Source organism: Ursus americanus, chromosome 14 (genome assembly GCF_024610735.1).
Source record: "Ursus americanus isolate L20-20 chromosome 14, mUrsAme1.1.p, whole genome shotgun sequence".
Lineage (NCBI taxonomy): Eukaryota > Metazoa > Chordata > Mammalia > Carnivora > Ursidae > Ursus > Ursus americanus.
Genome location: NC_142140.1, coordinates 54,267,067 through 54,294,865, shown reverse-complemented (window position 1 = coordinate 54,294,865; position 27,799 = coordinate 54,267,067). Strand labels below are relative to the sequence as shown.

The following is a 27,799-nucleotide window of genomic DNA, read 5'->3' as shown; positions in this document are numbered from 1 at the left end:
AATAGCGAATAGGTCTGGCCCCGGGGGGCGGGCCTTCAGCGGGAGGCGTCATTATAACGTGACTTCTGCCAGCGGCTGGAGAGCCAGGAAGATGGTGGTGATGGCGCCTCTTTCCCGGCCCGAGCGGCCGGACCTCGTTTTCGTGAGTCCGCGGCGGGGCCGGGGAGTGGCCCGTGTGGGAGCACCGGCCTTGGATGCTTCAGGGTTTCGGGGTCTGGCCGCCTGGGGTGTCTGGGTGGTATCCTGTCCACCCGAGGGCAGGGCGTGCGGACCGGGCTGTCCAGGAGCAAAGTTCTGGTGCCGGAGTCCAGGTGGTCTGAGTGAAGAGCTGCTGTCGAGGTTAAGGGCTCGGCGACCCGGGCCTCCGGTGGAAATGGGAGCGCGCGGGGAGAGGGGTAGATCGCATAGCTAAATCTTGTAGAGATCTGGCGTCTGAAGTAAAGGCTAGTGACCCAAAGCCAGGGCTCTGGTTTCTATGGTAAAGTGTTGGTGTTCTGAGTAACGGCCTAGGTTTGGCCCTGAGCCTTGTAGTTTCTGGAATAAAGGATTGGTGTCTGGATTCGGAGAACTCTGGAGTCAGATGTGAAGCTGGTCAGGCGATGGCCAGTGGGATCCTGAAGAGTCCAAGGCTTGGTATCTGGAGCACAGGTGTATGTCCTTTGATTGTGCTTCGCAGATATTGCAGGAGTTTTTTTCTTTCTTTCTTTCTTTCTTTCTTTCTTTCTTTCTTTCTTTCTTTCTTTTTCTTTCTTTCTTTCTTTCTTTCTTTCTTTCTTTCTTTCTTTCTTTCTTTCTTTCTTTCTTTCTTTCTTTCTTTCGTGTCTTTTGTTTAAACAAATTGAAGGCTTGTGGCAACCCTGCATCAAGGAAGTGTGTTGGCACCATTTTCCAACAGTGTTTGCTCACTTCATGTCTCTGTGTCACGTTTTGGTAATACTCACAATATGTCAAACTTTTCCATTACTTTTGGGGCACCAGGAGCCACACCCAATAAAAGGGGGAAGTTAATAAGTGCAGGTGTTCTGACTGCTTCATGGGCTATTGCCCGCCTCTGTCCTTGGACCTCCCTACTTCCTGAGACATAAAAATATTGAAATTAGACCAATTAATAACCTTACAGTGGCCTCTAAGTGTTCAGGTGAAGGGAAGAGCCACACGTCTCTCACTTCAAATCAAAAGTTAGAAATGATTAAGCTTAATGAGGAAGGCATGTTGGAATTGAGAGAGGCTGAAAGCTAGGCCTCTTGCACCAAACAGCCGAGTGATGAATGCAAAGGAAAACTTCTTGAAGAAAATTAAAAGTGTGACTCCAGTGAACACATGAATGATAAAAAAGCAGAACAGCCTTATTGCTGTTATAGAGAAAGTTTTAAGCGGTCTGGGTAGAAGATCAAACCAGGCCCAACATCCCCTTACGCCAAAGTCTAATTCAGAGCAAGACCTAACTCTTCGGTTCTACAAAGGCTGAGGGAGGTGAGGAAGCTGCAGGAGATGAGTTTGAAGCTAATAGGGGTTGGTTCATGAGGTTTAAGGAAAGAAGCCGTCTCCATAACAAAAGTGCAGAGTGAAGCAGTGAGTGCCAGTAGGATCTGTAGCAAGTTAATCAGAAGGTCTGGGGGTGCCTGGGTGGCTCAGTCGGTTAAGCATCTGCCTTCAGCTCAGGTCATGATCGAGTCCCACATCCAGCTCCCTGTTCAGCAGGGAGTCTGCTTCTCCCTCTCCCTCCCACCGCTTGTGCTCTCTCTCTCTCTCTCAAATATATAAATAAAATCTTAAGAAGAAGAAGAAGATCTAGTTAAGGGGCACCTCGGTGGCTCAGTTGGTTAAACGTCTGCCTTTGACTCAGGTCATGATCGCGGAGTCTTGGGATCAAGCCCTGAGCCTGGCTCCCTGCTCATTGGAGAGCCTGCTGCTCCCCCTGCTTGTTCTCGTTCTCTCTCACTCTCCCGCTCTCCCTCAAATAAATAAAATCTTTTTAAAAAATCTAGTTAAGATAATTAATGAAGGTGAGTACACAAAACAAACTTTTTAAATTTATCTTTATTATTATTATTGTTATTGTTATTGTTATTATTTCTCACAACCCTGAGATCAAGACCTGAGCTGAGGATCAGGAGTCAGACGCCTAACCAACCGAGCCACCCAGGTGCCCCAAACAGACTTTTAATATAAATGGAAAAGCCTTCTCTTGAAAGAAAATGCCATCTAGGACTTTCATAGCTAGAGAGGAGAAGTCAGTGCCTGGCTTCAGCGCTTCAAAGGACAGGCCGACTCTGTTAGAGGCTAATGGTGCTGATGACTATAAGTCGAAGCCAGTGCTCGGTTTACCATTCTAAAAATCCTCGAGCCCTTAAGAATTAAGCTAAAACTACCGTGTGCTGTATAAATGGAACAACAAAACTTGGATGATAGCGTATCTGTTTACAACACTGTTTACTAAATATTTTGAGTCCAGTGTTGAGACCTGCTGCTCAGAAGAAGAAGAAAAAAAGATTCTTTCCCAAAAATGCTCATTAACAATGCACCTGGTCACCCAAGAGCTCCGACAAGAGATGTACAACAAGATTGATGTTGTTTTCATGCCTGATGATATAACATCCATTCTGTAGCCCATGGACCAAAGAGTAATTTCAATTTTCAAGTCTTATTATTTAAGAAATACATTTCATAAAGTTATAGCTGCCGGAGATAGCAATTGCTCTGATAGATCTGGGGAAAAGCAAATTGAAAACCTTCTGGAGAGGATTCACCATTCTAGATGCCATTAAGAACATTCTGATTCACGAGGAGAGATCAAAGTATCAACCTTAACAGGGTTTTGGAAGAAGTTGATCTCAACCCTCATGGCTGGCTTGGAGGGGTTCCAGACTTCAGGGGAGGAAGTAACCGCAGGTGTGGTGGGAACAGCAAGAGAACCAGAATCAGAAGTGGAGCCTGAAGGTGGGACTGCATTGCTGCGATCTCGTGATAAAGTTTGGAGGACGAATGCTTCTTTTGGATGAGCAAAGAAAGGGGTTTCTTGGGATGGAATCTACTGGTGAAGATGCCATGAAGATTGTTGAAATGACAACAGAGCTTTTAGACCATTACATAAACTCAGTTGACAAAGCAGGAGCAGGGTTTGAGAGGATTGATTCCACTTTGGAAAGAAGTCCTACTCTGGGTAAAATGCTGTTCAAACCGAATCACGTACTACAGGGAAGTCGTTCATGGAGGAAAGATTCCGTTGGTGTGGCAAACCAGTCTGTCTTTTTTAAAGAAATTGCCCCAGCCACCCCAGCCTTCATCAGCCACCACCCTGATCAGTCAGCATCTATCACCATGGAGGCAAGACCCTCCACCAGCTACAAGATTACAGCTCACTGAAAGCTCAGATGGCGGTTAGCATTTTTTAGCAAGAAAGTATTTTTTCATCAAGATGTGTAGATTTTTTAGACATAATGCCATTGCACATTTAATAGACTACAGTATTGCATAAGTATGACTTTTATGTGCACTAGGAAACCAGAAAATTCATCGGACCTGCTGTATTGTGATACTGTCTTGTGGTGTGGAACCTACGGTATCTGTGAGCCGTGTGCCTGTTGAGGTCAGGCCTCTTCACCAGTTTTTGGTGTTTAGTATTGGTGAGGCTTGCTGGTGGTCCATACGTCTCCTGAGGTAAAGGTCTAGCTTCTGATGACCCTGAAAGTAAAACTGCTAGTTATCTTACCAGCAAAATGGGTTTATTTAGGAGTGGCAGAGGAGTTTTAAATAGGGATATGCAAGTGCTGGTAAAACCAAAGGCAAGTCTGGAGAACAAGGGAGAGGAATATCACTTTATAGAGAAAAAGGAATCAGCTGGGAAGGGCTGCTTTGAAGGAAAGTCTATTAGAAGAGAGTGATAGTTCAGGGTAGTGATGGCTTCTCATTGACTGAGTTTTGGCAGTTTCTCATTGGCTGGGCTGTTGCCAGGCAAGGAGAAGATCTTCCTGTGGGGGGGTCTGCAATTGACAAAGAGATGGTAGGGCCTGAGAGTTCCCCCTTCAGGGCTTCCCGATTCCATTTCCAATGAAGTTTCCTTATTCGTTTTCCAAGTTCTGGGGCAGAGTTGAGCTCCACTCTGCCTAGTGGGAGCCTGCGATGCCAAAGGCCTGGTGTCCAGGAAGAGGCACGTCGTGCGGAGTTACAGCTTGGTGTTCAGGTCCGAGCAAGGCCTGGCATTGGACCAGGGAGTCTAAGGAATCTGGTGATCTGGGCCAGGGAGTGGATGGCTCAATCCAAAAGTCCAAGAGTGGTGTCTGGTTGACAATCTCGAGTCTGGCCTAGAACCCAGATTGAGGAGTCTGGTGATCTGGGTCAGATGGTGGGCAGTGGAATTCCAAGGAGTAAAATCCGGATCTGAACCCTAGGATCTGGGGGTCTGGTGACCTGGCTCTGATGAACAGTGGCACGTGGGACCAGGCTCTGAGGGCAGGTCTCTCTCCTCCCCGTTCCCTGGCTCCCGCAGGAGGAAGAGGACCTCCCCTATGAGGAGGAGATCATGCGGAACCAGTTCTCGGTCAAGTGCTGGCTCCGCTACATTGAGTTCAAACAAGGTGCCCCGAAGCCCAGGCTCAACCAGCTGTATGAGCGAGCGCTGAAGCTGCTGCCCTGCAGGTGGGGACCGCTCCAGCCGCCCCGCCTGTCCCAGCCCCCCACCCCCCGGTCCTGTCCCATCAGAACTGGCCGGGAGGTCCCAGGGGCTGCTCTTGTTCTGGCACTAAGTATCCATCCCCCCATTGCTGAGACTTGTCAGCCTTCCCCAGGCCCCTTATTCCAGCAGTTGCTCCGTGGGGGCAGGGCGAAGGGCTCTAGGGGTCTGTAAAGCCGACCAGTCCTCGTCTGTCCCCTCCTGCCTCCCCCAGCTACAAACTCTGGTACCGATACCTGAAGGCGCGCCGGGCGCAGGTGAAGCATCGCTGCGTGACTGACCCTGCCTATGAAGATGTCAACAACTGCCACGAGAGGGCCTTTGTGTTCATGCATAAGGTGCAGGGGGCAGAGGCCGGCCCGGGGCGAGGGGGAGGTGGGGCTCAGACCCTGGAAATGGGCGAAGCTGGGGGATTGGAGTAGAGCTAGACTTGGTCCTGGAGGAGGGGGCTGTGGGTCTTGCTGCGTCCTGGGCCATAGGACAGCGGGTGTATGGTGGGGCTGTGGTGCCAGCGGCTCACGGCACGCCTCTCCGCCACACCTCCAGATGCCCCGTCTGTGGCTGGACTACTGCCAGTTCCTGATGGACCAGGGCCGCGTCACGCACACCCGCCGCACGTTTGACCGCGCCCTCCGGGCCCTGCCCATCACACAGCACTCTCGCATCTGGCCCCTGTACCTGCGCTTCCTCCGCTCCCACCCGCTGCCCGAGACGGCCGTGCGGGGCTACCGGCGCTTCCTCAAGGTAAGCTTGGGGGCGCCAGGTGCTGCTGGGGGCGGGGGGGGCCACTCCCTCGCGTCAAGAGGCCCCCCCAAACTGGCTCACTGGACACTAGCCCCTTGCAGGATGTCACCTGACAGGAAGTGGGGAAAAGGCTTCCTGAGACAGGCTTCTGTTTGCCATTTGTTTATTCTCCTCATATTTGCTAGCAACTGCTGCACGTCCAGTATTGAGACAGGTCCCGGGACAGCGTGACAGAGACAGGCTCTGCATGCGTGGAGCTTTTTGGTCTAACTGGGCAGACAGATGCCCATGAGCTGACCACATGAACCAGGAAAACCGCCACCCCGGGAGGGCAGGGAATGCGAGGTGAATGGCTCTGGGAGTGTTTCCAGGTGGAAACCGGGGGCGGATGGTGTGTGGCTTTCTTAAACTTCTAGCAACTGTCATACATCATGAAACTCTTAACACAGTGCTCTTTGGCTGGGGGGCTTGTGGTAAAAAGCAAGGCCTGGACAGTGCGGGCTCTACCATTGTCGTCTAAGCCAGACCGGTCACGGCTGGCCTTGGACCAGTGGGGCCCAGGCTGGATCCCTGGGGCCTAAGCTGGACCTGCGGGGCTGAAGCTGGACTGGTGGGACCCAGGTTGGACAGGGGTGGCTGAGGCTGGGTCGGCAGGGCTGGCCCTTGACCGGGACAGTGGTGGATGGCTGACCTGGAGCCGCCGAGGGGCCGGGGCTGTCGTGGTACGGCTCCTCAGCCCCCCTGACGGCCGATGGGGCCGGTCACTGTACAGCTCAGCCCCGAGAGCGCAGAGGAGTACATCGAGTACCTCAAGTCCAGCGACCGGCTGGATGAAGCCGCGCAGCGCCTGGCCACCGTGGTCAATGATGAGCGCTTCGTGTCCAAGGCCGGCAAGTCCAACTACCAGGTGGGCCTCTGGGGGAGTGGAGTGGGGCAGGACGGCGCGCCCCCGTGGGGAACAAGGCTGAGACTTCTCCTCCTGGCGCTGCAGCTGTGGCACGAGCTCTGTGACCTCATCTCCCAGAACCCAGACAAGGTACAGTCGCTCAATGTGGACGCCATCATCCGCGGGGGCCTCACCCGCTTCACTGACCAGCTGGGCAAGCTCTGGTGCTCGCTGGCTGACTATTACATCCGCAGCGGCCACTTCGAGAAGGTGAGCGGGCACGGGAGCCGACGAGGGGAGGGGAGCAGTCTCTCCAGCGTGGCATTCCGGAGGTGCACGTGGGCACATGCGGGAGATACGCAGACATGCCATTTGTGTGCCCAGGTGCACGCCCTGCACACGTTTGCCTTCCTGAAGGTGAGGCGTGGCCCAGCCCTGCTGGCAAGCACGCCCACCTTGGCGTCGGCCAGACCTGAGTTCTTCCTGGCTGGGTGGCCTTGGACCCACTAAGCCTGTGTGTCCTCAGTTGCAAAATGAGAGTGACACTTGCTCCCCCACCTGTGAGGAATCCAGTGCCACACAGGCGCCTAATGTAGGGTCACTCGTGAAGTGTTAGCGTTCCTGTCAGTGTTCACGTTAGCTGGCTTGTCATCAGGCAGTGGAGTGGCACACCAGGGGCTGGGGGAGTGTCTGGGGTTCTGAGAGGTCCCCGGAGGGGCTGGCTGGGGTTGTTGGGGCCTCGGGGACGTAAGAGCAAAAGGGAGTGGAGCTGGAGCAAAGAGGGGGTCGGTGAAGGGCCAGGGAAGGGAGAGGCCTGCGGGCCAAGGAGGGGCTGGCTGTGCCCTGCTGAGGGAGCTGCCGGCCAGGTGTGAGCAGGACAGAGGCAGGACCCGCTATGCGTTTACACCCTGGGCCACTCCAGGCTGAGGCCGATGGCAGGAGACCAGCCTGGAGGCCGCTGGAGCCAGTGGCCAGGTGGGAGCAGTGGGGTATGACCAGCCAGGGATGAGTAGAGAGATGGGGCCCGAGCTTGGGGGGCAGGAGTGATGAGGAGAATTTGAGCTTCAGAAGTGGGGTCGGGCCGGCATGAGGGGTACGCACAGCAACGGCGGAGCCCTCCGTGGCTAAGCCGAGGCTAGGGTCCCTGCGGCGTGGACCTGGGGGGGCATGGGGGTCAGTCACCTCATGAGTTTTAACTGGGTGTCAGGCACCTTACACACGTTTCCCTTGAGCCTCGTTCACTCCGCACAAGGGACCGTCACCGTTAGTCTATGGGGAGAAGTCCCAGAGCACTCTGGCGGGGCCGGGCACAGCTCCAGTCATGGCTCTGCTGGGTGTCACTGTTCAGAGGCTGACAGAACTGGGCGACCCCCACTCTGGACCGCTGCCAGGGCCGTGCTGTTGAGTTCCCTGTGTTCACGCAGTCCACCCACCAGCACTTTCCTTTCACCCTTCCTGCACCCACAGGCTCGAGATGTGTACGAGGAGGCCATCCGCACCGTGATGACCGTGCGGGACTTCACCCAGGTGTTCGACAGCTACGCCCAGTTTGAGGAGAGCATGATTGCTGCCAAGATGGAGACAGCCTCGGAGCTGGGGCGGGAGGAGGAAGGTGAGCTGCCAGGGGCGGTCCTGGGCTGGGGAGGAGAGAAGGCCAGGCTGGCTGGCAGGGCTCCAAGGGTCCTGAGTGGCCGGGGCAAGGGCGAGGTGCGTGGCCGGGGCCGGCAGGGAGGGAGGACGGCCGAGTGGCCAGGGTGGGTGGAACCTTGGAGAGTCTCCAGGACGGGGGGATGCATCTCCGGCCGGGGTGGCCAGTGGGGCGAGTCTGCGAAGCCCAGAGCACTCGGTGGGGGCTGGGGGGTGGAGGTGGCTGTGTGCCGAGGCCCTGACTTCTGCGCCCCGGCCCTCATCACCGAGCCAGATGACGTGGACCTGGAGCTGCGCCTGGCGCGCTTCGAGCAGCTCATCGGCCGGCGGCCCCTGCTGCTCAACAGCGTCCTGCTGCGCCAGAACCCGCACCACGTGCACGAGTGGCACAAGCGCGTGGCCCTGCACCAGGGCCGCCCCCGGGAGGTGCGTGACGGCCCTGCCCCTCGCCGCCCCCCCCCAACCTGCCAGGGCCCCAGCTGTCCCGCCTGACTCGGTCCCTCCCGCCCAGATCATCAACACATACACGGAGGCTGTGCAGACGGTGGACCCTTTCAAGGCGACAGGCAAGCCGCACACGCTGTGGGTGGCATTCGCCAAGTTTTACGAGGACAACGGGCAGCTGGATGACGTGAGTGCTGTGCCATTTGTGCATTTGTGTGTGTGTGTGTGTACAGATGCGTCCGTGGCCAGAGGACGCTGGAGGCACAGACACGGTCATGTTTGCATGAGTGTTTACACATGCACCCTCATGGCGTGGGGGGGGGGGCAGGGTCTCAGCCTGTCCTCTGTGCACCCTGGCAGGCCCGCATCATCCTGGAGAAGGCCACCAAGGTGAGCTTCAAGCAGGTGGATGACCTGGCCAGCGTGTGGTGTGAGTGCGGTGAGCTGGAGCTCCGGCACGAGAACTATGACCAGGCCTTGCGGTTGCTGCGGGTAAACACAGGCCCGGGGCTGGGGTGGGGCAGGGGTGTGCTGTGCTGCGTCGCCAGGTCCGGGACGTCCCTAAGCCCCCCCTCCGCTGCCGGCCCCCGCAGAAGGCCACCGCGCTGCCCGCCCGCCGGGCCGAGTACTTCGACGGCTCGGAGCCTGTGCAGAACCGTGTATACAAGTCGCTGAAGGTGTGGTCGCTGCTCGCCGACCTGGAGGAGAGCCTGGGCACCTTCCAGGTGAGCTGCGCGGCCGGGGCCTGCGGTGGGGTGGGACGGGGCTGCAGACTCTGCCCGGGACGTGCTCCGACCCGCCCCTGCCCCGCAGTCCACCAAGGCCGTGTACGACCGCATCCTGGACCTGCGCATCGCCACGCCCCAGATCGTCATCAACTACGCCGTGTTCCTGGAGGAGCACAAGTACTTCGAGGAAAGCTTCAAGGTGAGGGGGGCTGATCTCGGGGTCCCAGGCGGCAGTGTGTCCTCCTCAGGGCCTCGGGCGCTATGTCAGTGTCCTCTGGCCGCCCTAACGAAGTATCACAGAGCAGGGAACTTAATGGAGACATGTCGTCTTAGCCCTGGAGGCCGGAAATCTCAGATCGTGGTGTCGGCGGGGCTGGTTTCTCCTGAGGCCTCTCTCCTTGGCGTACAGGCGGCCGTCTTCTCCCCGGGGCCTCCCGTGGTCATTCCTGTGTGTGTGTCTGTGTCTTAATCTCCTCACAAGGACTCCAGTCGTTGGATTAGGGCCCACTATAGTGACCCCGTTTATTTCCTTTTTAAAGAGCTCATTTCTACACTTCTATTCTGAGGTTCTGGGGTTATGGCTTCGACAGGATTTGGGGGGACACAGTTCACCCCTGACGTCCTGCTTCTGTGGGGGGGGGGGTTGGTGTGGGTGTTCCTGCCCTGCCGCCCGGGTTGTAGGTCTGCGCGTGTACGCGTGAGGCCCCGGCTGGCTGCTCGACACGTTTGGGTTATGTGTGGACTCTCTGGACACGGCTGGGGAGGTTGTATGCACATACACGCGGGCCACCCCCGGCCTGAGTGACACGGGCCCTGCCCCTTGGCCCCGGGCACGTGAACCTCCTCACGGGGCTCTGGGCTCTAGTGTCTGCAGAGCTGAGGGTCCTCCCGCCCTCACCTCCCCTGCGCACAATATGACCTCCTGGTGACTTGGTAGGTCCTAGTCCCGCCCTGTCATTGGCGGCTTTGCAGTGTGTTGAGGGAGGCACACAGACCCTTTTGACTGCGTCGTGATTGTAGGGAGGTGACAGCTAGGGAAAGGCCACCTTGCTCAGCCCAAGGGAGGCGGGGGCAGGCTCCCGACAGCCTGGGTGCCAGGTGCTCTTAACCCCGCGTTCCCACACACGACTCCCTCTCCGGGCAGGCGTACGAGCGCGGCATCTCGCTGTTCAAGTGGCCCAACGTGTCCGACATCTGGAGCACCTACCTGACCAAATTCATCGCCCGCTACGGGGGCCGCAAGCTGGAGCGAGCGCGGGACCTCTTCGAACAGGCGCTGGACGGCTGCCCTCCCAAATACGCCAAGAGTGAGGCGGGCGGGGGGTGCCCGGGGGCGGGGGGTGCCCGGGGGCAGGCAGCAGCCTCTGACCGGCGTCCTTCGGCGCAGCGCTGTACCTGCTGTACGCGCAGCTGGAGGAGGAGTGGGGCCTGGCCCGGCACGCCATGGCCGTGTACGAGCGCGCCACCCGGGCCGTGGAGCCGGCGCAGCAGTACGACATGTTCAACATCTACATCAAGCGCGCCGCCGAGATCTACGGCGTCACCCACACCCGCAGCATCTACCAGAAGGCCATCGAGGTGCCCCAGGGCGCCGGCGGGGCGGCTGCGGAACTCGGGGTGGCGTTCCGGACGCCGGTCCAGGGCGTGGGAACCCCGCTGACGCCCACCCCTTCCCCCCGCCGCCCCGCAGGTGCTGTCGGACGAGCACGCCCGAGAGATGTGCCTGCGGTTTGCGGACATGGAGTGCAGGCTCGGCGAGATCGACCGGGCGCGCGCCATCTACAGCTTCTGCTCCCAGATCTGTGACCCCCGGGTAGGGGCCGAGCCTGGCGGGCAGGCATTGGGAGGGGGGTGCAGCCGGGCCAGCCAGCTCACGCGCGTGCCGCCCACCCTCCACAGACCACCGGGGCTTTCTGGCAAACGTGGAAGGACTTCGAGGTCCGGCACGGCAACGAGGACACCATCCGGGAGATGCTGCGGATTCGCCGGAGCGTGCAGGCCACGTACAACACTCAAGTCAACTTCATGGCCTCGCAGATGCTCAAGGTGTCTGGCAGCGCCACGGGCACTGGTGAGCAGCTGCGGGCTACCCCTCACCCCGGCCGGGCCCTGGAGGTCTGGCCTCTGCCCCCTGCCCAGCCTGGATCTGCCGGCTGGGGGCATTGGGGGCATTCCCGCTGCAGACTGGGCACTCCTTGAGGGCTGGGTCCTCAGACCGCTTGGGGCACCCAGTAGCAGCAGCCGGAGCAGAGCGGGCCGTGGGGTGCAGCTGTGGGGAGGGCGGGACCCGCTGTGCTGAGCACCCCCCTCCACCCCAGTGTCCGACCTGGCCCCGGGGCAGAGTGGCATGGATGACATGAAGCTGCTGGAGCAGCGGGCGGAGCAGCTGGCGGCCGAGGCCGAGCGTGACCAGCCGCCACGGGCGCAGAGCAAGATCCTGTTTGTGAGGCAAGCACGGGGCCGCGGGAGCGAGCGGTTCCTCCACAGGGGAGGTGCCAGGGAGGCCGAGCGCGCGGGCCCTGCCTGATCCCTGTCTGCCTGCAGGAGCGACGCCTCCCGGGAGGAGCTGGCCGAGCTGGCACAGCAGGCCAACCCGGAGGAGATCGAGCTGGGGGAGGACGAGGATGAGGACGAGATGGACCTGGAGCCCAACGGTATGGGGCCGGCCAGACAGGCGGGGCAGTCTGGGAGAGGCAGGGGCAGGGTCCCGTCCTGGAGTGACCGTGTCCTCCCTGCCTCCCCCCTTCCCCAGAGGTGCGGCTGGAGCAGCAGAGTGTGCCGGCCGCCGTGTTCGGGAGCCTGAAGGAGGACTAACCCCACCCCTGCCCCCCATCCATCCTCCCCCAATACAGCCTGTGTTTGTACATCACAGTCTGAGCCTCCTTCCTGCTGCCCAGGTGCCCGTAGGGACTGCCTGCTCAGTGCTCTGGCCCTGGGCCCAGTCCCCCCTTCCCCCCCCCCCCCCCCGATTGGTTGGTGCAGGAGGTGGGGCAGCTGGGCTCCAGGCCAGGGCACACGCCCCACCCTCACCCTGCAGAGCCAGTTCTGGACTCAGAGGCCAGTCTCTGCTGCCTGAGGCCTCCTTGAGGGCCTTGCCCCCAACTGCCCGGGTCTTGCCAGCCCACCCCCGCATTAGCAGGTGGAGATACTCAGCCTCCCCTTTCCAAACTGTTTCTGAGCCAGGGCACTGACCACCTTCCCAGGAGAAGGCAGGTCGGTGAGCTTCGCAAGGTACTTCTCGCCCTGGACAGCAGCCAGGAATAGTCCTCAGCCCTGGGCCAGAGCCGGGGCCGGGGCGTGGTTCTTAGGTCTAAGCTCTGGGAAGCCATTAGTGGGCTCTAAACTATTAAGGGATTTTAAGCATTGAGGGACATAATCAGATTTGTGCCCTGAACAGGCCATGCGGGCTGTGAGGGATTGGCTTGTGGTGGGAGGTGGCTCGGGGTGTGGGCAGGCCCAGGTCATTGGCCTGGACTGGGGGGTGGTCATGGGGATAGAGAGAAGCTAGTGAGACTGAGGAGGCCATTAGGCATCAGGGTGGGGCGGGGGGAAGCTGGTCCCGTGCCTGAGTCACAGGGAGACCGGGAGCTCAGGCCAGCTTGAGCTCACGGTGTAAGGCTTGTGTCTGAGACATCTGTGGCCATGCCAAGGACAGACCCAGACCCTTGGATGTGGAGCTCGCAGGAGAGAAACATGGGAATCCTTTCTAGCAGTGGTAACAGCCTAGAAACGGAGGCAGGCGGTGGTGGAGAGAAGGTAAAGCTTAGCAGCTGGCTGCAGACCAAATGCCAGGAGAGGCCAGTAACATCCACACAGAGGAGAAAAGTGGAGAGCGGCAGGTGGGGAGAGGTCAGGGAGGAGGCGGCCAAGGAGCAGTCATGAGGGGCCTTGGCAGGAGCCACACCAGGACTATCGAGGAGAAAGGAAAACACTCAGGCCGAGCTGTCATTGGGTGCCCCAGCCAGCCTCGGGGAGATGCCAATACTCAAGCTCTTTCTAAATTATTTTATTCAAGAAGGTGGGGAGGACAGACAGGGGACTGAGCTGAGCCCTGAGTCCCTGAACCTCCCAGCTCAGCCCCCACAGCAGGACAGGACAGAAGTTAGGGGGTAGGGACTCCAGCCCTACCCAGACAAGGTTGGGGACAGACGAGACCCAGGAATACCCACTGATTGTCCTCCAGGCTGTCCTCCGAGAGGGCGATGGCTGCGGCCCGCCCCGTGTACCACTGGGACGAGGCTACTTGGGGGTGCTGCTGCCCTTCTTGGGAGTCGTGGGCTTCTTGCTCTGCCAGAGGTGGCCCTGGATGGTGAAGGCATCTACACTCATGGACATGGTCTTGGCAGGGATCTGGGTGAAGCGCTTGCGGTCCGAGTTGTACTTGTAGATGCCCTCGACCATGGCGGGCGTGACTGTGCGGGGGCCGTAGCCCGCCAGGCGAGTCAGCTCCTCCGTCTCCCCAGACAGCGTGTAGAGCGCCCGGAACTGGCAGCTCGAGTCGCGGAAGAGGATCAGGAAGTGGTTGGCCTTGCTCTTCTCAATTTCCTGGTGGGGTGGTGGCAGCAGTTCGCCAGTGGGCAGGGCCCCCAACGCCCCCCCGTCCCCCCCGCGGGCCCCCCAAGCCCCGGCGTGGACTCACCTCAAGAATGCGGTTCTTCTGCGGTTCGTTTACCTTGCCCGCCAAGCAGCAGTGAGACAGGGCGTTGTGGATGATGAACTTGTTGGACTTGGCGCTGGGCTCCTTGTACAGCCGTGGACCTAAGGGCAAGGTGGTCAGCAGGGCTGTGGGGGGTGGGGACGGGGACAGGCAGGGCCTGGGGCTCGCCAGCTCCGCCCCGCGTACCTGTGTACTCAGGCACCGACGCCGGGGACGAGGCGTTGCTGCCGTTCTCCCAGTCACGCTCACGGCTGCCAGGCAGGCGGCTGGGGGACATGAGGCCGGATGGGGAAGGAGCCCTGTGGGGAGACAGGAGGGGATGGGGATGCAGTCAGTGGTAGGGGCAGCCTCCCCGGGGGCAGAAAGGACCAGGGAAGGGATGAACCTAGGAGCTTGCGTGTAGGTACTCCAGCCGCAGACGCCTGCGCCCCCCCCCACACCCCCACTCAAGTGCACAGGCATGTTCCTGAGGCCCGTCAACAGCCCCCATGTGCACGTGCGCAGGACCGCGTCCTCTCATCCCTTCAGCAAGACACACACGGACCCTGAGAGGGCACCCGGAACTCACGCGCCTGCCCGCCGGGCCAAACTCACCGAGACATGGGCCTCTTCACACCAAGGTTATTGGGGGCCTCGTTGGCCACGGTGGACAGTGACAGGGTGGACTGAGAGTAGACTTTGCTCAGCCGGGAGCCTGGGAGAAGAGGGCATGGGGTCATCCCTACCCAAAGTCCCCTTGCCTCCTCAGGGCTGGGGGGGAGGGTGCTTAACCTGGCAGGTTGTGGAGGGAACATGGGGTCAGCCCCACCTGAGACCCTCACCCTGTGCACTCCCACTGAGACAGACCTCCCCCCTACCCATGGGGGAGGGGGCTGTGCCCAGAAGTCTGGGGGGAAGCCCCCCCCCAGAAAGCTCTTGCTCCTAAACATCCCTGAGAGGGCCTCGCGTCCCTTAAGCTCTAGAGAGAACGCTGGGCCAGCTCTGCCCAGCATGGCTTACCCCACTGTAGCCCCCACATCCCTGTGGAAGTCCAGGCATGGGCAACCCCCCAAGACCCCTCTCGCCCCATGTACTCATAGGGGTCTCAGCAAGCCCCTGACAGGCGCATTGGGCAGGCACCATCCCTGACCCCCCGCCCCCAGCCCTACCCCCCCCCCCCCGGTCCTTACCCAGCAGGCCACGGGCAGGGCTTCGTGCCAGGGCCGAGTCATCACAGCAACCAGAGCGTGGCCGGGGGGCCCTCCGCCCACCCCGGCCTGGCCCCCCGGCCCCCGCAGCCCGTGGCCGCAGCACTTTGTCAAGGTCATCCATCAGCTTCAGCTGGGCCCTGCGTTCATACTCGAGCCGAGTGAAGTCCCCCCGCCTGGGGCCCACCTCTTCCTCAGCTGGGACCCTCGCAGCAGGGGCTGGGGCTGCTGCGGGGGCCACAGGAGCCGGGGCCGGGGCCCGCGGTCACCTCCTCCTGGGCCAGCCTGCAGATGAAGTTATCGAGCAGTCAGACAGGTCACAGGTTCACTGGCTGCAGGGATCTGATGGGCAGCACCCAGCCTCACCGTGCGGCCTCTTCCCTCCGCTGCTCCTTCTCAGCCTCCTGCCACTGTTTCCGCCGCCGCGCCTCCTCCGCCCGCCGCTGCTGCCGTTCCAGCAGGCTGGCCCGCTTCTGGGCCATCTCGTCCTCGGGCTTGTCTTCATCCTGGGGGCAGGCACCGAGTCCAGCTGGCCGTCCCTCCCCTAGCACTTCTGTTGACCCCGCCTGCTAACCACTCACCCTCCTTTCCCTTTTGTAATTGGTCTGAAGGCCCTCCGTGGGTTCCTGCTTTATGCATGGCCCTGTGCTGGGTAGCGGGGCAAAACGGGGACCCAGCCAGACTGGGTGCTGTTCACACCAAGTGCTTAACCCAGTGGGGAAGGCGACCTGATAGGTCTGAAGCAGCTACCTGTCTACAGTGTGGGGAGGGACCTATCCTAGTGGCACTAAGCAAGGCTTCCTGGAGGTGGCAGCCCGGAGAAGGACAGGGACTTCACTCGGGAGGGGTGGGATGTGAGGAGAATATTCCAGGTAGAGGGAACAGCCAGTGCAAAAGCCCTGAGGCTAGAACAAACCTAGCGGGCAGGGAATGGGCAGGGAACAGCACGGAGGCCAAGGGGGCTGGGAGGTGGAGCCGGGGAGACCTGCATAGGAAGGGCAGAGGTGAGCAGGGCCCAAAGCCATGGGAAGGACTCCTTTTTTTTCTAAGAGCAAGGGGAGCTCCAGGGTTGAAGAAGGGGACTGACAAGGTCCCATTTACATTAAAAAATATGTATCTCTGGCTGCTCCGTTGAAAATGACCACGGATGGAGGGGGTGGGGGTAGACAGCAGAGGTCAGTCAGCACGTGACAGAGGCGTCCCGGTGAGACCGCTGGCCCGGGCTGGGGATGCTATGAGGACGGAGAACAGTGACACGGAAGAGTGGGAAGGGGAACTGGCAGGGCCGTGATGGGGAGAATGGGAAGGAGAGAACATGAGGGAGGAGATGCCGTGGAAGACCCCAGCCCTGTTTGTCCACCCACTCCTGTCCATCTGTCACCCATCCATCCATCTACCCACCCATCTATCTCCATCTGGCCACACGCACCTTGTCTGCCCACTCCCACCTGGCTATCTACCTCCCTGTTTATCCACCAGTGTCCCCACTCTCTGACCATTGCCCCACCCACCCGGTCCCTTCCCCCACCGCCTTGGCTGACTCGCACCTTATAGAAGAATCCCAGCCCTGCCCGGGGCTCTCCCTCGGAAGATGCCTCTTCCTCCAAGGAATCCTCAGCACCAGGGGGGCTCCCATCTCCCTCGTCTTCGGCTGTGGGCTCTTCCAGGCTGCCCAGCGGGATCTCGATGAGGCCAGGCCGGGCCCCAGGCTCTGGAGGTGACCCCTCCGCCAGGAGGATAGAGGAGCGTGTCTGCACAGGCACCTGGCTTGGCGAGAACTTGCGCAGGTGGGGGAGGCTGTCTACATCGTGGGGAGGTGTGAGCACTCTTGTCAGGGGTGCTAGCCGCAGCTCTGCTGGCCGTGCATGTTTCGGGCTTCGGGGTGTCGGGCTGGGGCCGGGCCCGGGGCTGCGCCGGGCAGCTGGGGCACGCCGAGCAGGGCTGGGAGATGCGGCTTTGGGACCCACTGTGGGACCAGGGATGACCCATGCAGCAGGTGGCGGGGCAGGCCCGGGGGCCTCAGGTGGGGCCAGGAGCCGCTGCTGCTGGTCCGTGAGCCTCTGCATGTCCCGTTGCAGTGAGCTCAGCGCAGCACTTAGCTTGCTGACTGCCCGGTTATAGTCCCCCAGCCCCTCGGGGGGCACCGGGCCCAGTTCGGGTGAGAAGGTTACTGCCTTGGGCCGTGGGGATGGATCACCCTGGCCTTCACCCGCTGGTCGCTCCCCACCAGGGACCGGGCCCGGCTCCGCCTCTGCCTCCCCTCCAGCCTCCCGTGGCTGCACCTGCAGGAAAGCGCTCTTGCCCAGTCGCTGGCGGTGCTTGGCAAAGATGGCCTCGATCCGTCGCTTCTGAGCCTCAATGGCCCGCCGTTTCTCCTCCAGCCGGGCCCCCAGTTCACTCATCTCTGAGCTCAGGGCCTCTGGGGCTGTGGGGGTGGCTGCCGGGGAACCTGCCTCGGCCTCAGCCCTGACCAGCTGCTTCTTGCGTTCCGCAAAGCTGGTCATCTTCACCTCGGAGTTGCTGGCCGCTGGGGACGAAGCTGCCGCCTTCGGGGAGCCCTCAGATAGGGCCGGCGGTTTCGACACCTCCCCTGCCGGGCAGGGAGATGGTTTCAAGGGGCCCTCAGGGTGGGGCACGTAGGTGGGTGCTTTGGTGGGCCCATCGGGCAGTGGCTTTGAGGCCCCCTCGAGTGGGTAGGAGGAAGCCAGCGGCAGTTTGGAGGAGCCCTCAGGGGAGTGGAGGTAGAAGCTGCCGTCGGCAGCGCCATCTGGGAGCAGCCGGGGCTCGGCACTGTGGATGATCTGCAAGGCCTCCTCGATGGTAGGCAGGTCGCCAGGCTCCGGGGATGGCTGGACGGGGGTCCGGGCTGGCGCGGAGCGCGGGGGGCCCAAGCTGTCTGAGCTGACGGAGCGGAGTAGGACGGGGTCTCCCATGACGACATCCACGTCGCTGTCCAGGCCAAAGGGGGTGCTGAACGACACTGCCTGGGAAAGGGGGCGGCTGGGCGGCAGGAGGGAGGGGTCAGCCCCTGGGACAAGCCCCAGACCCACCACTGCCCAGCCTGCTCCACCGGCCAGGCCCTTGAAATGCACTCACCTGAGCTGACGGTTCCAGGCCTTGCCGAGGGCCTCCATGTGGGACATGGACGGGGAGGACTTCAGTGAGCCTGGGAGGGGTGGTAAGTGGTCACTCCGTGGTCACTATGGAGTTGCTGGGGACCCTGGGCGGGGTCTACCAGGGGGTGTCACTGAGGTGGCATTATGTGGACGGATAGCTGGGGGCCACTGGGGTCAGTGAGGGTCACCATGGGGTCATTCGGGTGCCAGAGGGATCGAGTGGAGGGATCAGGACGAGACAGGAAGTCTGCTGTTGGGTAGGGGGCTATACTCCCGCCCTCACCTGTGGATCCACGGAGTGGGGACTGGGGGCCGCCGGGTGACAGGAGCGGGTGGCGGAAGTTGAAGACAGGAGAACTGCCAAGAGATGCACGTCAGCCGAGGGACCCCCCCCCACCGCCCCACCGCTGCCCACTTCTCCCAGGAGTCGAACAGAGAGCATCCCCCGGCCCTGGCGCAGCACCCAGCGAGGGGAAGGGCCCACCCTGGCCATGGAGACTCACCCAACAGGGGAACTGTACCTGCAGCCACTGCTGTTCTGAGCAGGAGAGGCCTCCATGGCCCGGGGGGAGGCCGCTGCAGCAGACAGAGCAGGGTCAGGTGGGGCCTGGCCTCCCTACCCCGCCCCACACCCCGGGCCAGGCCTCACCGTGACCATCAGGCAGCTCTTTGGCCTGCACGAAATCAGGTTTCAGCACCTCAAAGCACATGAACATCTCAGCGAGCAGCACCACCAGGTTGATCTGGAGGCAGAAGGCAGGGTCAGCCACTGGGACCCATGGCCCTGGACGCCTGCCTCGGCCCCCGAGATGACCTTACCTTGAGGGGCGGTGGGACATAGAGCAGGTCCTCGAGGGACAGCGGGCAGCCGCGAGGAAGGCGGGAGGCGCAGAAGTCCTGCACCAGCTGGAGGTTGTAGAGGCTGTCCGCCACAGACATGGGCTCCTTGAGGCACACCTCTGTAGGGACAGGACACCTGGGTCCCCCGCGCTGTGGGAAGGAGGACGGGGCCCTGGGGAAGCAAGGGCCTCCTACGGGCCGGGCCTCGTGTGGGTACTAGGATAGGCTGATCCTCGGGCCTTTGCATCTGTTCCCAACTGCCCGGAGAACTAGTCCCCCAAGAAGTCAACTCAAAAAGCTTTTCCTGACCACCTAGCCCGCCCTGGAGCACCTAACATCCAGACTGTTCTTCTGGATGAACTTATTGTCTTCCTCTCCCAACTAGGATGTCAGCTGCCTGAGGTCAGGAGCATGTCTGTATTATTCTCACTGGATCTCTGGCACCTGAAATGGAATCTGGTGTTCTATAAATATTTGCTGCAGGAATGAATTCTATGAAGCACAGAGAAGTTTAGGCACTTGTGCAAGGTCACACAGCGAACCGGGGGAAAAAAGAGTTCACGCCCCAGTTCTGGAAGGTGCACTCATTATTACTGCCCCACTCTAGGGCAGATGCCTGGGTGCCGAGCTCCCAAGGACAAGTGTGGCCCAGGCCCGCGCACTCACCCTCGAGTCGCAAGAGCTGGGGACAATAGCAGTGGATTGTGGCAGCCAGTGCAGCCCCACTTGCCAGATCCTGGAGCGTGGTCACATTTGGAAAGCAGGGGGCACGTCGGGCCACAGCTCGGTCCTTGCGGTATCGGATCTGTGGGTGGGAGCCGAGTTAGGTCAGAGGGTCAGGCTGGCCCCAAGTCAGCGGTCATGCAGGTTGGGTGGGGAGGCCTGGGGTTTCCGCCATGAGGGGGCGTGAAGCTGGGGGTCCCAGAGCCAGAGTGGGGCCAGCCTGGAGCGGGGGAAGGGCAGCAGCAAGAGGCAAAGGAAGTGTCTGCGAGCAGCCAGGCCAGCAGCAAGGGCTGGGGCAGGACTCCTGGGACCCCGGGGCGGGGGATACATTACCATGGGGGGTTTGCTCCCCGACTCCTTCAAACAGAAGGCAATTGCGTGCTGGGGGGAGAGGAGCAGCCGTCAGCGGGGCGGGAGGGGTGCTGACTTGCTGGGCCCCCAAGCACACCTCCAGGGGAGGGGGAGATAGCCCTGACCCTGTCATAAGCCTTGGCCATCCAGCTCCGACTGCACTCTGGCCAGCTTTGGGGACCCCAGCTCCTCCCAGCCTGGAGGGATCCCACAGAGCAGCCTCCCATGCAGGGAATCTCCCCCCCAACAAAAGACCCAGGCCCCAGCTTGGGGAGGGGATGCAGAGGAAGCAGGTAGGCAGAAGGAGAGGAACCCCCAACCCAGGTCCGAGAGCGGAAGGGGGCCCCAGGGTGAGCAAAGGCAGGGACCCCTTCCAGCCCAATGCCTTCCACTGCAGGGGACACTTGCCCCTTGTTGTGCTTCAGGGATGGACACCCCCCCCAACCAAAGCTGGGACTTGTCCTTAGGGAAACTGGGGTCTTGGGAAGGTTCTTCTGCCTTCTTCTGGGTTTGGGGGTCTTCCTCTTGGCTAAGGGGGGGGGGGTCTTCTCCATGTGCACTGCCACTGGGGTCAGGATCCATATGTCTGATGGGCGAGGGTCCTCCCTTCAGAAGTGCCGGAAGTCTCCCAGCTCTCAGACGGACAAGCCAAGGAGCTGTGCTCTCTTGATCACTGGGAGGGGAGGTGCACCCCCTGAATGGTAACTGGGGAGGGGTCTGCCGGTCAGTTAACAGCAGGGATTCCTCTCTTCTGAGTCTACAAAGGGCTTCTCTCTGTCCCCCAGGGCTGGGGTCCCACGTCTTTTGCTCACAGCTGGGAAGTAGGAGAAGGAGCAGACAGGCAGGCAGAACAGACACATAGAGAGACAAAGCGACAAGCAAGGCAGGCAGACGGGGCGGAGAAACAGCCCCACTTACAGGAACCAGCTTCCAGTACCAGCGTGTGGGGCACTGATGCCAGAGAGGCAGAGGGGAGAGCAGCAGGAGAGGCAGAGGGGAGAGGGCAGAGAGAGAGAGTCACCTCCAGCACCTCCACCCCAGTGCACGAACGGCCTTGAGAGAGAGAGTCACCTCCAGCACCCCCACCCCAGTGCACGAACTGCCCACCCATTCCTTCCAACTGTCCTTGCGTCCTTCCATTCGTCCATTGCCCTAGCCTCACCGAGGGCTGTGCTGGGGCCACCCCGTCTGCAGGGGCCACAGGAGAGGCTCTCTGGGCAGCTTCCTGCTCCGTCTTCTCCTGCAGCCGCCGGATGGTCTGGGGAGCAGGGAGAAGTCAGAGCTCTGGTCACTGGGCAATCCTGGGCCCCAGCCCGCGCCAGCCTAACCCCACCTACCGTGTCCACCCAGAAAAGGAGCTTGTGCTCCAAGCTGGCCAGGGCCAAAGGACCGGGCAGTGTCTTCGTCCACTCGAAGGCGAAGGCAACCATAAGGGCGTCAATGACAGCTAGATGGGCTCCCTGTGGAGGTAAGGGCTGAAGGGTGAGACCAGGGGGAAGGATGGGCGCTCCCCTCGCCTCCGCCTCCGAGGGAGAAGAGGAAGAACCTCAAGGTGGGGGGCGGGGCTTGAAATAGGAGGGGCTTTGGGGATGGGCCAGGGTTAGTGGGTGGGGCTTCAGGGAATGAGCCAGGATAGGGTCCTGGAAGAACCACTACCGGTCCTCCATAAACCATGTCCTCAAGGGCCAGAGCAGCGCTTCTGGGGAGGAGCCAGGCCTGGTGGGCGGCGCCTGGAAGACCGGGGCGGGGCCTACCATGAGGATGGGCTGGTGCCTCAGGTCGGCCTCCTGCACGGGGCGCTCGGGCAGCGCGGGCACTGTGCCCCTCCGCGCCAGCAGGGCCAGCAACGCCGAGGGGCTGGGGGGGGTCTCGAGCTGCGGCAGCGCCTGGCGCCAGGCCCGGCAGTAGAGCTCGGCCGAGAGCAGCAGCCGCGTCACCGGGGGCTTCACGTGCTCCTGCGCGTACTGGTCGGTGTAGAAGGGCTCCCACAGCTCCGAGGGCACGTGCTCTGTGGGGCGAGGCGGGTGACGGTAGGTCAGGGCCCAGGCATGCGTAGGGAGGCCGGCACTGGGACGGGAGGCTGGGGGACCTGGGAGGAGGCACGCCGCGCAGGCGTGCAGTTCAGTTCGCCAGAGGAAGGGGCTCCAGGTGGAGGGGCCCAGGCCAGCAGGGGCCAGGAGTTGGGAGGGCACAGTGCCTCAGGGGGAGGAGGCAGCGTGGGGGCGGGGCCTTGGCCTGCGAAGGGGCTTGTTGGGAGGTGGGTGGTCTTGGGAGGCCCTCAAAGAACAATCACAGTGAACATGGCTTAATCGATCTCCCTGGCTGGCCGGCAAACCCGGGAGGCAGCAGCCAGGGCACAACAGGTAACTCCAGAAACAGAGGCACAGGACAGGAAAGCAACCTGCCTAAGGCCACACAGCTGGGCAAGGCTGGCACTGGGATTCAAACCCAGGCCTCCGGCAGACTCCATACCCTCGCTCAGCATGGAGGCTGGGGTGGGGTGAGCTGTGGGGTGGAGGGCTGGCTGCAGGGCACGGAATGGGGAGGTGGCCAGACTGCAGACATTCTGGGGGGGGGGGAGTGGTCTGTACCTGGTGACTGAAGGGTGGAGGCAGGGGAGAGAGAGGGAGGCGTCCAGGCCCCACCGGGTGTGACGGGAAAGATGGGGGAAAGGGAGGTGGCTGAGCTGGGGGTACAGGAGGGGCAGCAGGTGAGGTGGCAGAGGCTGAATGTGAGGGGCTGGGCCTTAGGAGAGAGGGGAGGTCACCTTGCAGACCGGCCACAAAACCCTGGCCACAAAACCCTTGCCGACGCTGACTGAGACACTGACTGAGACGGGCAGGGTAGGAAGAGGCTGGAGGAAGCCCCATGCGGAGGGGTGGGTGGTGGAGCCCCAAGCGGACCCAAGGGTGGGGAGGAGAAAGACCAGAATAAGGCACCAGGAAGATTCCCTGGGGAGGTCTAGGAGGAGGTGACTGAGGCCAGCATGGGGAGCCTGCCCTCGTGGGGATCTTCCAGGGAGGCCCCAACTCTTAATTCCAATCCGAACAGTTGTTTTGTCTACTGGGGTTCTGTGTGTCTGAAAGAATGGGGCGCAGGATTCTACTGCTTAAAAACGTATAACATCCCTGACCTCCCTCAGGTGCTTGTCTTCACAGCCATGCTCCCCAGAGACCCCCTGCCCTCACCTACCAGGACCCAGGCATTCTTCCCTTCAGTCCCTCCCTGCCCCAGCTCCTCTCCACCCCCTAAAATCACACTTGACCTTCCCACTTAATGCTCCACTCCTGTGGAGAGCTGTGCCCGCTCTCTGCCCCTCTCAGCACGGCTCCTTCAAAGAACAGAGTTCTCCAGGCTCTGCTTCCTTCCACCGGACCCCCACCCCAACCTCCCTGATTCGACTCCTGCCCTCCCAGCTCCCAGTCTCCCCAAGGCCAGCAGCGGCCCTCCAACGCACAGTTGTGGGCCTTGTGGGCCATCTCTTGCCTGGGCGCTCTGCCCAGCACCTCCTTGTTCCGGAAACCTTCCTCCCCCAGCATCTCCCAGCTTCCCATCTTTTTCTCTGTCCACCACTCAAGCCAGGCCTCCTCCCCACATGCCCCGTCAATGCCAGGTTCCTGACACTCGGTCAGAACAGGCCTGTAAATGGATACATACTCCACCCCACCCCCACCCCAGTTATGGCTTCCCTGGCCATCTGAGCACGGCCACCTGCTGCAGCCCAGGCCTTGTGTCCCACTGCCCTCTGGGCATTTCCCATGATGCTCAGTACCTTGCTCCAAACCTGCTCCTCTCTGAAATTGCAGTGAGAAATCACCGTACCTTCCCCCACCCCTCCAACACCTCATGTCCTCGGGTTTCCACCTCCTGGCATCTCCCCAACCCAAACCCTGCTCCCTATCTCCCCAGCCCCTGCTCATTTCCTGCTTCCACTGGCAAAATTAAACAAGTTTCTTTCTGGGGCACTTGGGTGGCTCAGTCAGTTAAGCGTCTGCCTTCGGCTCAGGTCATGATCCTGGGGTCCTGGGATTGAGTTCCACGTCAGGCTTCCTACTCAGAGGGGAGTCTGCTTCTCCCTCCCTCTCTCTCTCTCCCTCTGCCCCTCCCCACTGCTCATCCTCTCTCTCTCTCTCAAATAAATAAATAAAATCTTTAAAAAAAAATGAAAGAAAAAAAAATTTCTTTCTTGCAGGACTTGTCAGGGCCTTCAAGATGAAAACTGTGAGCTAGGGCTCCCAACGGCTAATGTTGATCAAGCATTCCCTCCGTACCTGTGTGTGTGCCTACACCTCAGCTCTATTGGCATCTGGGTCTGGACAATTCTCTGTGTTCAGCAGGGGGTGGGGTAGGCAGTCCGCACTTTGTAAGATGATCAGCAGAGTCCCTGGTCTCTACTCACTAGATGCCAGGACCACCCTCCCCCTAAGCAGTAACAACCACAAATGTCTCCAGACACTGTCAGAGGTCTCCTAAGAGGCAGAACCACCCCCTGGGGTAGAGAGCTCTCTACGGAAAATGTTCATTAGCCATTTGCCATAGGGTAATGCTGTCCCAGAGAAACGCAGCCCACGTATATAGTTTTAACCTTGTAGCTGCCCCATCAAAAAAGTAGAAACCAGTAACCTTAGTAATATATTTAACCCCATACATATCTGATACTATCATTTCGACATGTAATTCACATAAAGACATCGTGAGATATTTCACTTGTTTTTTTATACGAAGTCTTCAGAAGCCACGGAGTGGTTCATCTACGTTTACAGCGCGTCAGGACTAAGACCAGCCCCGCGGGGCTGCGGCCACTGTCCTGGGACCGCGCAGGGCTACGGCTCGGCTGGCATTTACTTAGACTGAGGCCACCTTGCACGCGTTTGCTCGTGGTGTCATCCTTGGGACACTTACTCTGAGCCCCATTGTACAGATGAGAAAACTGAGGCCCAGAGAGCAGAGAGAACTCGCCCAAGATCACACAGCTAATAAACGGCCAGCTGACGTGAACGCAGTTGCCCTACAGGTCACACTGATGCTCTGGTATAAGGGACTTCGTGTGCTGTTTCCCAAACTTGCACAGAGATGGCACCCTTCCTTATCTTCGAGCCGGAGTCCCGTGGAACCCACCTGCCTGCATTCCTGCCCAGCCTCCTCACACCTGCACCTCTGGCCCACCGCAGCTACGGGCTCCCCGGGGCAACTGCCTATCCCATCTCATTCTGTCGGGTCCTCAAACATGCTCCATGGCTCCCCAGTGCCCTCAGATCCCCATCCCACCCCTTGAGAGGCCCTACCCAGTCCCACCAGCCTCTCTCATCGCCCACCTCCCCCAGCCACCCCCCCCCACCCTCCGGACCTTCAGTCTCCTCTCAGAACTCCCTGTTGGTCCAAACCCTAGGCCTTTTCACATGAGGTCTCCTCCCCCTGGGAAACTCCTATGCATCCTTCAAGGTTTGAACCCTCCCTCCTCTGGGGAGACTTCCCTTCTCCTTCCCTCCCTGGCCGAGTTCAGGGATTTCCTCCCCCAGCCCCACGGCCACCTCTGCAACCCAGACCCTATCGCTCTAAGCCCAATGATCTGGTTCCCTGTCCCCTGTCCCAACTCCACCCCCCCACCCCCCCCACCCCCCGTCACCCAACAGGCATCGATGAGTCCCAGAGTTCATGAATCAAGCGGAGCTCTGTTCCCCACTTCCCTCTCTGGGCCTGGCCTCCCACCTTCCTCAGCCCCGTCTTACAGAGCAGGAGGACGGGACGAGGACTGAACAAGACCCTCAAAGAGGATGCCGCACAGGGCAGGGATCTGGGTCAGTGAGAACAGAACTGGGGGAGTCAGGGCATCTCCTTAGGAGACCTCACTTTCCTTTCTGTGAAATGGGGTGCTAATTTCTGCTCCATGATGATATTAATATTACTAATAAAAATACCACTGCTGATCACAGCAGCAGTGACAGGGAGCAGCCGTCTAGAATGTACAATATGCCAGACGCAGCACAAGGATACCTGAGGTCTGCCGCCAGCAACCTTGTGAAGAGGGTACTGGGATCCCCATCACCCAAGCACTGCCCTGGCACTTAGTGGGTGCCCCCCAGACATTTGCAAAATGGCTAAGTGAATAAATGCCCTCTTTTTCCAGAGGGGGAAACAGCAGCTTTAGAGAACTGGGATAATTTGTCCATAACCTGGTGGAGCTGGGACTCAAACCCAGTTCTGATTCCCAAAGTTGAGTCTTCTAGGGCCACGTAACCTGGGACAGGAGAGCCTGGGGCAGACCTGGGTCTCTCCCTGCCAGCCTCCTTTCTTCCTCAAGCAGATCCTCGGGGAAAGGCAGGCCCCAGAGTGGGCCCTGCATGGGAGGGTGCTGGGAGAAAGACACAGGCTTGGGCGGACCCAGGAGATGGGCAGCTGTCCCCGAGCCCCACACCCAGAACAGGTTGATCTGGGAAGGCCACTGAAGGGGGGATGGGCTGTGCCCAGCTGGTGCCAAGACCGGTGGGCAGGCCGGTGGGAGAGCAGGGCGTCCCGGCAGGACTCCGCGGAAGGCCCAGACCTTAATTAACCCCGGCTGCCCTGTAACAGGCCCTGGCTCCCAGCTCTGGCCCGAGTGGTGGGGCTGCCCTAGGGCCCTGACTTGGCCCACTCAGGCCCTGGAATCCTGGGGACCCACCCGCATCCTTCCCCTTGGGGTGGCTTGACTTCCGCACACATGTGGGCCTAGGGGAGGAGTGGAGGCTCTGTCCCGGTGGGAGAAGGCCCTACACCTGGGTCCCCACCCCCGTCGCTCTCGGACAAGCCGATTCCCTACTCCCCCGCTCGACCGACTCCTAGGCAAAATGGGGTAATAAGTCACAGCTGCCAGCCGCTGGCCGCGGCCATGCTGGCGAAATGAGAGGCTCCCGGAGCTGCCCTCGCCGCCCGCAGCGCAGGGAGGGCTGACGCGGGGTGTGGGTCCCGGCTGCGGGGCGGTCGGGGGGGGGGGGTCCTCGCGGGGGCGTGATGTGAATGTGTAAGGGGGGAGGGCGTGCAAGGCCCGCCCGGGAAACCCCGCCCCGCTCACCTGGGCTCCCGGACGCCGGGGTCCCCGCGCGGATCTGGGCCGCCGGCCCCACCCCCACCGCGCTCCCGCAGCCGGGCGGGCAAAGTCCACCGCCCGGGTCGAGCAGGAAGCCCGGAGGCCCGGCGCGGCGGGGCCCGAGCCAGGGCCCCCAGGCCGCCGGCGCTATTGTTCCCACGGCCCCGGCCTCCGCGGCCCGGCGCCCCGCCCCCCGCACCTGCCGCCCCCGGCCCGGTACCTGCGCCCCCGAACGCGGCCCGCAGCACCCACGCCAGGCTGGCCGCCGCCTTGGCCCGCGAGAAATCGTACTGGTCCAGCGACTTGATCTCGGGCACCAGGAAGGTCCTCCGCAGCGGCCCAGGCCCGGGGGGCGCCGCCTCCACCATGGCGGCACCGGGGCTGCGGGCGCCGGCTCCGCGCTCGCTCCAGCTGGGCTGCGCCGCGCTCGCACCCGGACCGGGCCGGCCGCCGCCGCTGCCGCCGCCGCCGCCGAGCCAGGTGCGGCCGCTCGCGCTCGCGACGCAGCGTCGGCCCCGCCCCGGGGCGGAGCCCAGGTGCGCCCCGCCCCTGGCTCAGACCCCGACCCCGTCCCCCACCCGGCCTCGCCTGGCCACCCGCCGTGGTCTGGGGCGGGCCCGGACTGCGGTGGTGGCGGGAGGCTGCGGCGGAGTGCGTGTGCGCGCGTGCGCTGGGGAAGATGAGGGACCCTCTGCTTGCGGATGTGTGTGCTGGCCCAAGTGTGTACCCTTAGATGGGAGT

At 61.1% G+C, this 27,799-nt stretch overlaps 2 protein-coding genes across 2 annotated transcripts; one reads left to right on the top strand and one right to left on the bottom strand.

Annotated features, from left to right (window-relative positions):
* Positions 1–2: 2 nt before the first annotated feature.
* XAB2 (XPA binding protein 2) lies at positions 3–11,990 on the top strand. The gene is made up of 19 exons (XM_045774294.2): positions 3–142; positions 4,490–4,638; positions 4,887–5,010; positions 5,219–5,416; positions 6,189–6,323; positions 6,408–6,572; positions 7,770–7,914; positions 8,224–8,375; positions 8,461–8,580; positions 8,754–8,885; positions 8,987–9,118; positions 9,207–9,320; positions 10,266–10,428; positions 10,509–10,699; positions 10,812–10,934; positions 11,021–11,192; positions 11,440–11,569; positions 11,666–11,775; positions 11,874–11,990. The coding sequence occupies exons 1-19, from the start codon at positions 92–94 to the stop codon at positions 11,933–11,935; spliced, it is 2,568 nt and encodes an 855-aa protein (XP_045630250.1). The 5' UTR covers positions 3–91; the 3' UTR covers positions 11,936–11,990.
* A 1,122-nt stretch (positions 11,991–13,112) lies between these two features.
* CAMSAP3 (calmodulin regulated spectrin associated protein family member 3) lies at positions 13,113–27,505 on the bottom strand. The gene is given in 19 exon segments (XM_045774291.2): positions 13,113–13,666; positions 13,761–13,879; positions 13,965–14,077; positions 14,373–14,472; positions 14,948–15,219; positions 15,221–15,250; positions 15,332–15,471; positions 16,513–17,965; positions 18,062–18,131; positions 18,365–18,438; positions 18,603–18,657; positions 18,731–18,824; positions 18,901–19,040; positions 19,588–19,726; positions 19,978–20,025; positions 21,158–21,253; positions 21,333–21,455; positions 21,750–22,003; positions 27,279–27,505. Coding segments are annotated over 19 exon segments (3,774 nt in total). The 5' UTR covers positions 27,427–27,505; the 3' UTR covers positions 13,113–13,360.
* Positions 27,506–27,799: the final 294 nt, after the last annotated feature.

Bases quoted from the DNA above. Each gene is read 5' to 3' on its own strand.
- XAB2 (XM_045774294.2), top strand. From the start codon at position 92: ATGGTGGTGATGGCGCCTCTTTCCCGGCCCGAGCGGCCGGACCTCGTT. The intron at 8,376-8,460 runs GTGCGTGACGGC...CCTCCCGCCCAG, and splicing joins ACCAGGGCCGCCCCCGGGAG to ATCATCAACACATACACGGA. The intron at 11,570-11,665 runs GCAAGCACGGGG...GTCTGCCTGCAG, and splicing joins AGCAAGATCCTGTTTGTGAG to GAGCGACGCCTCCCGGGAGG.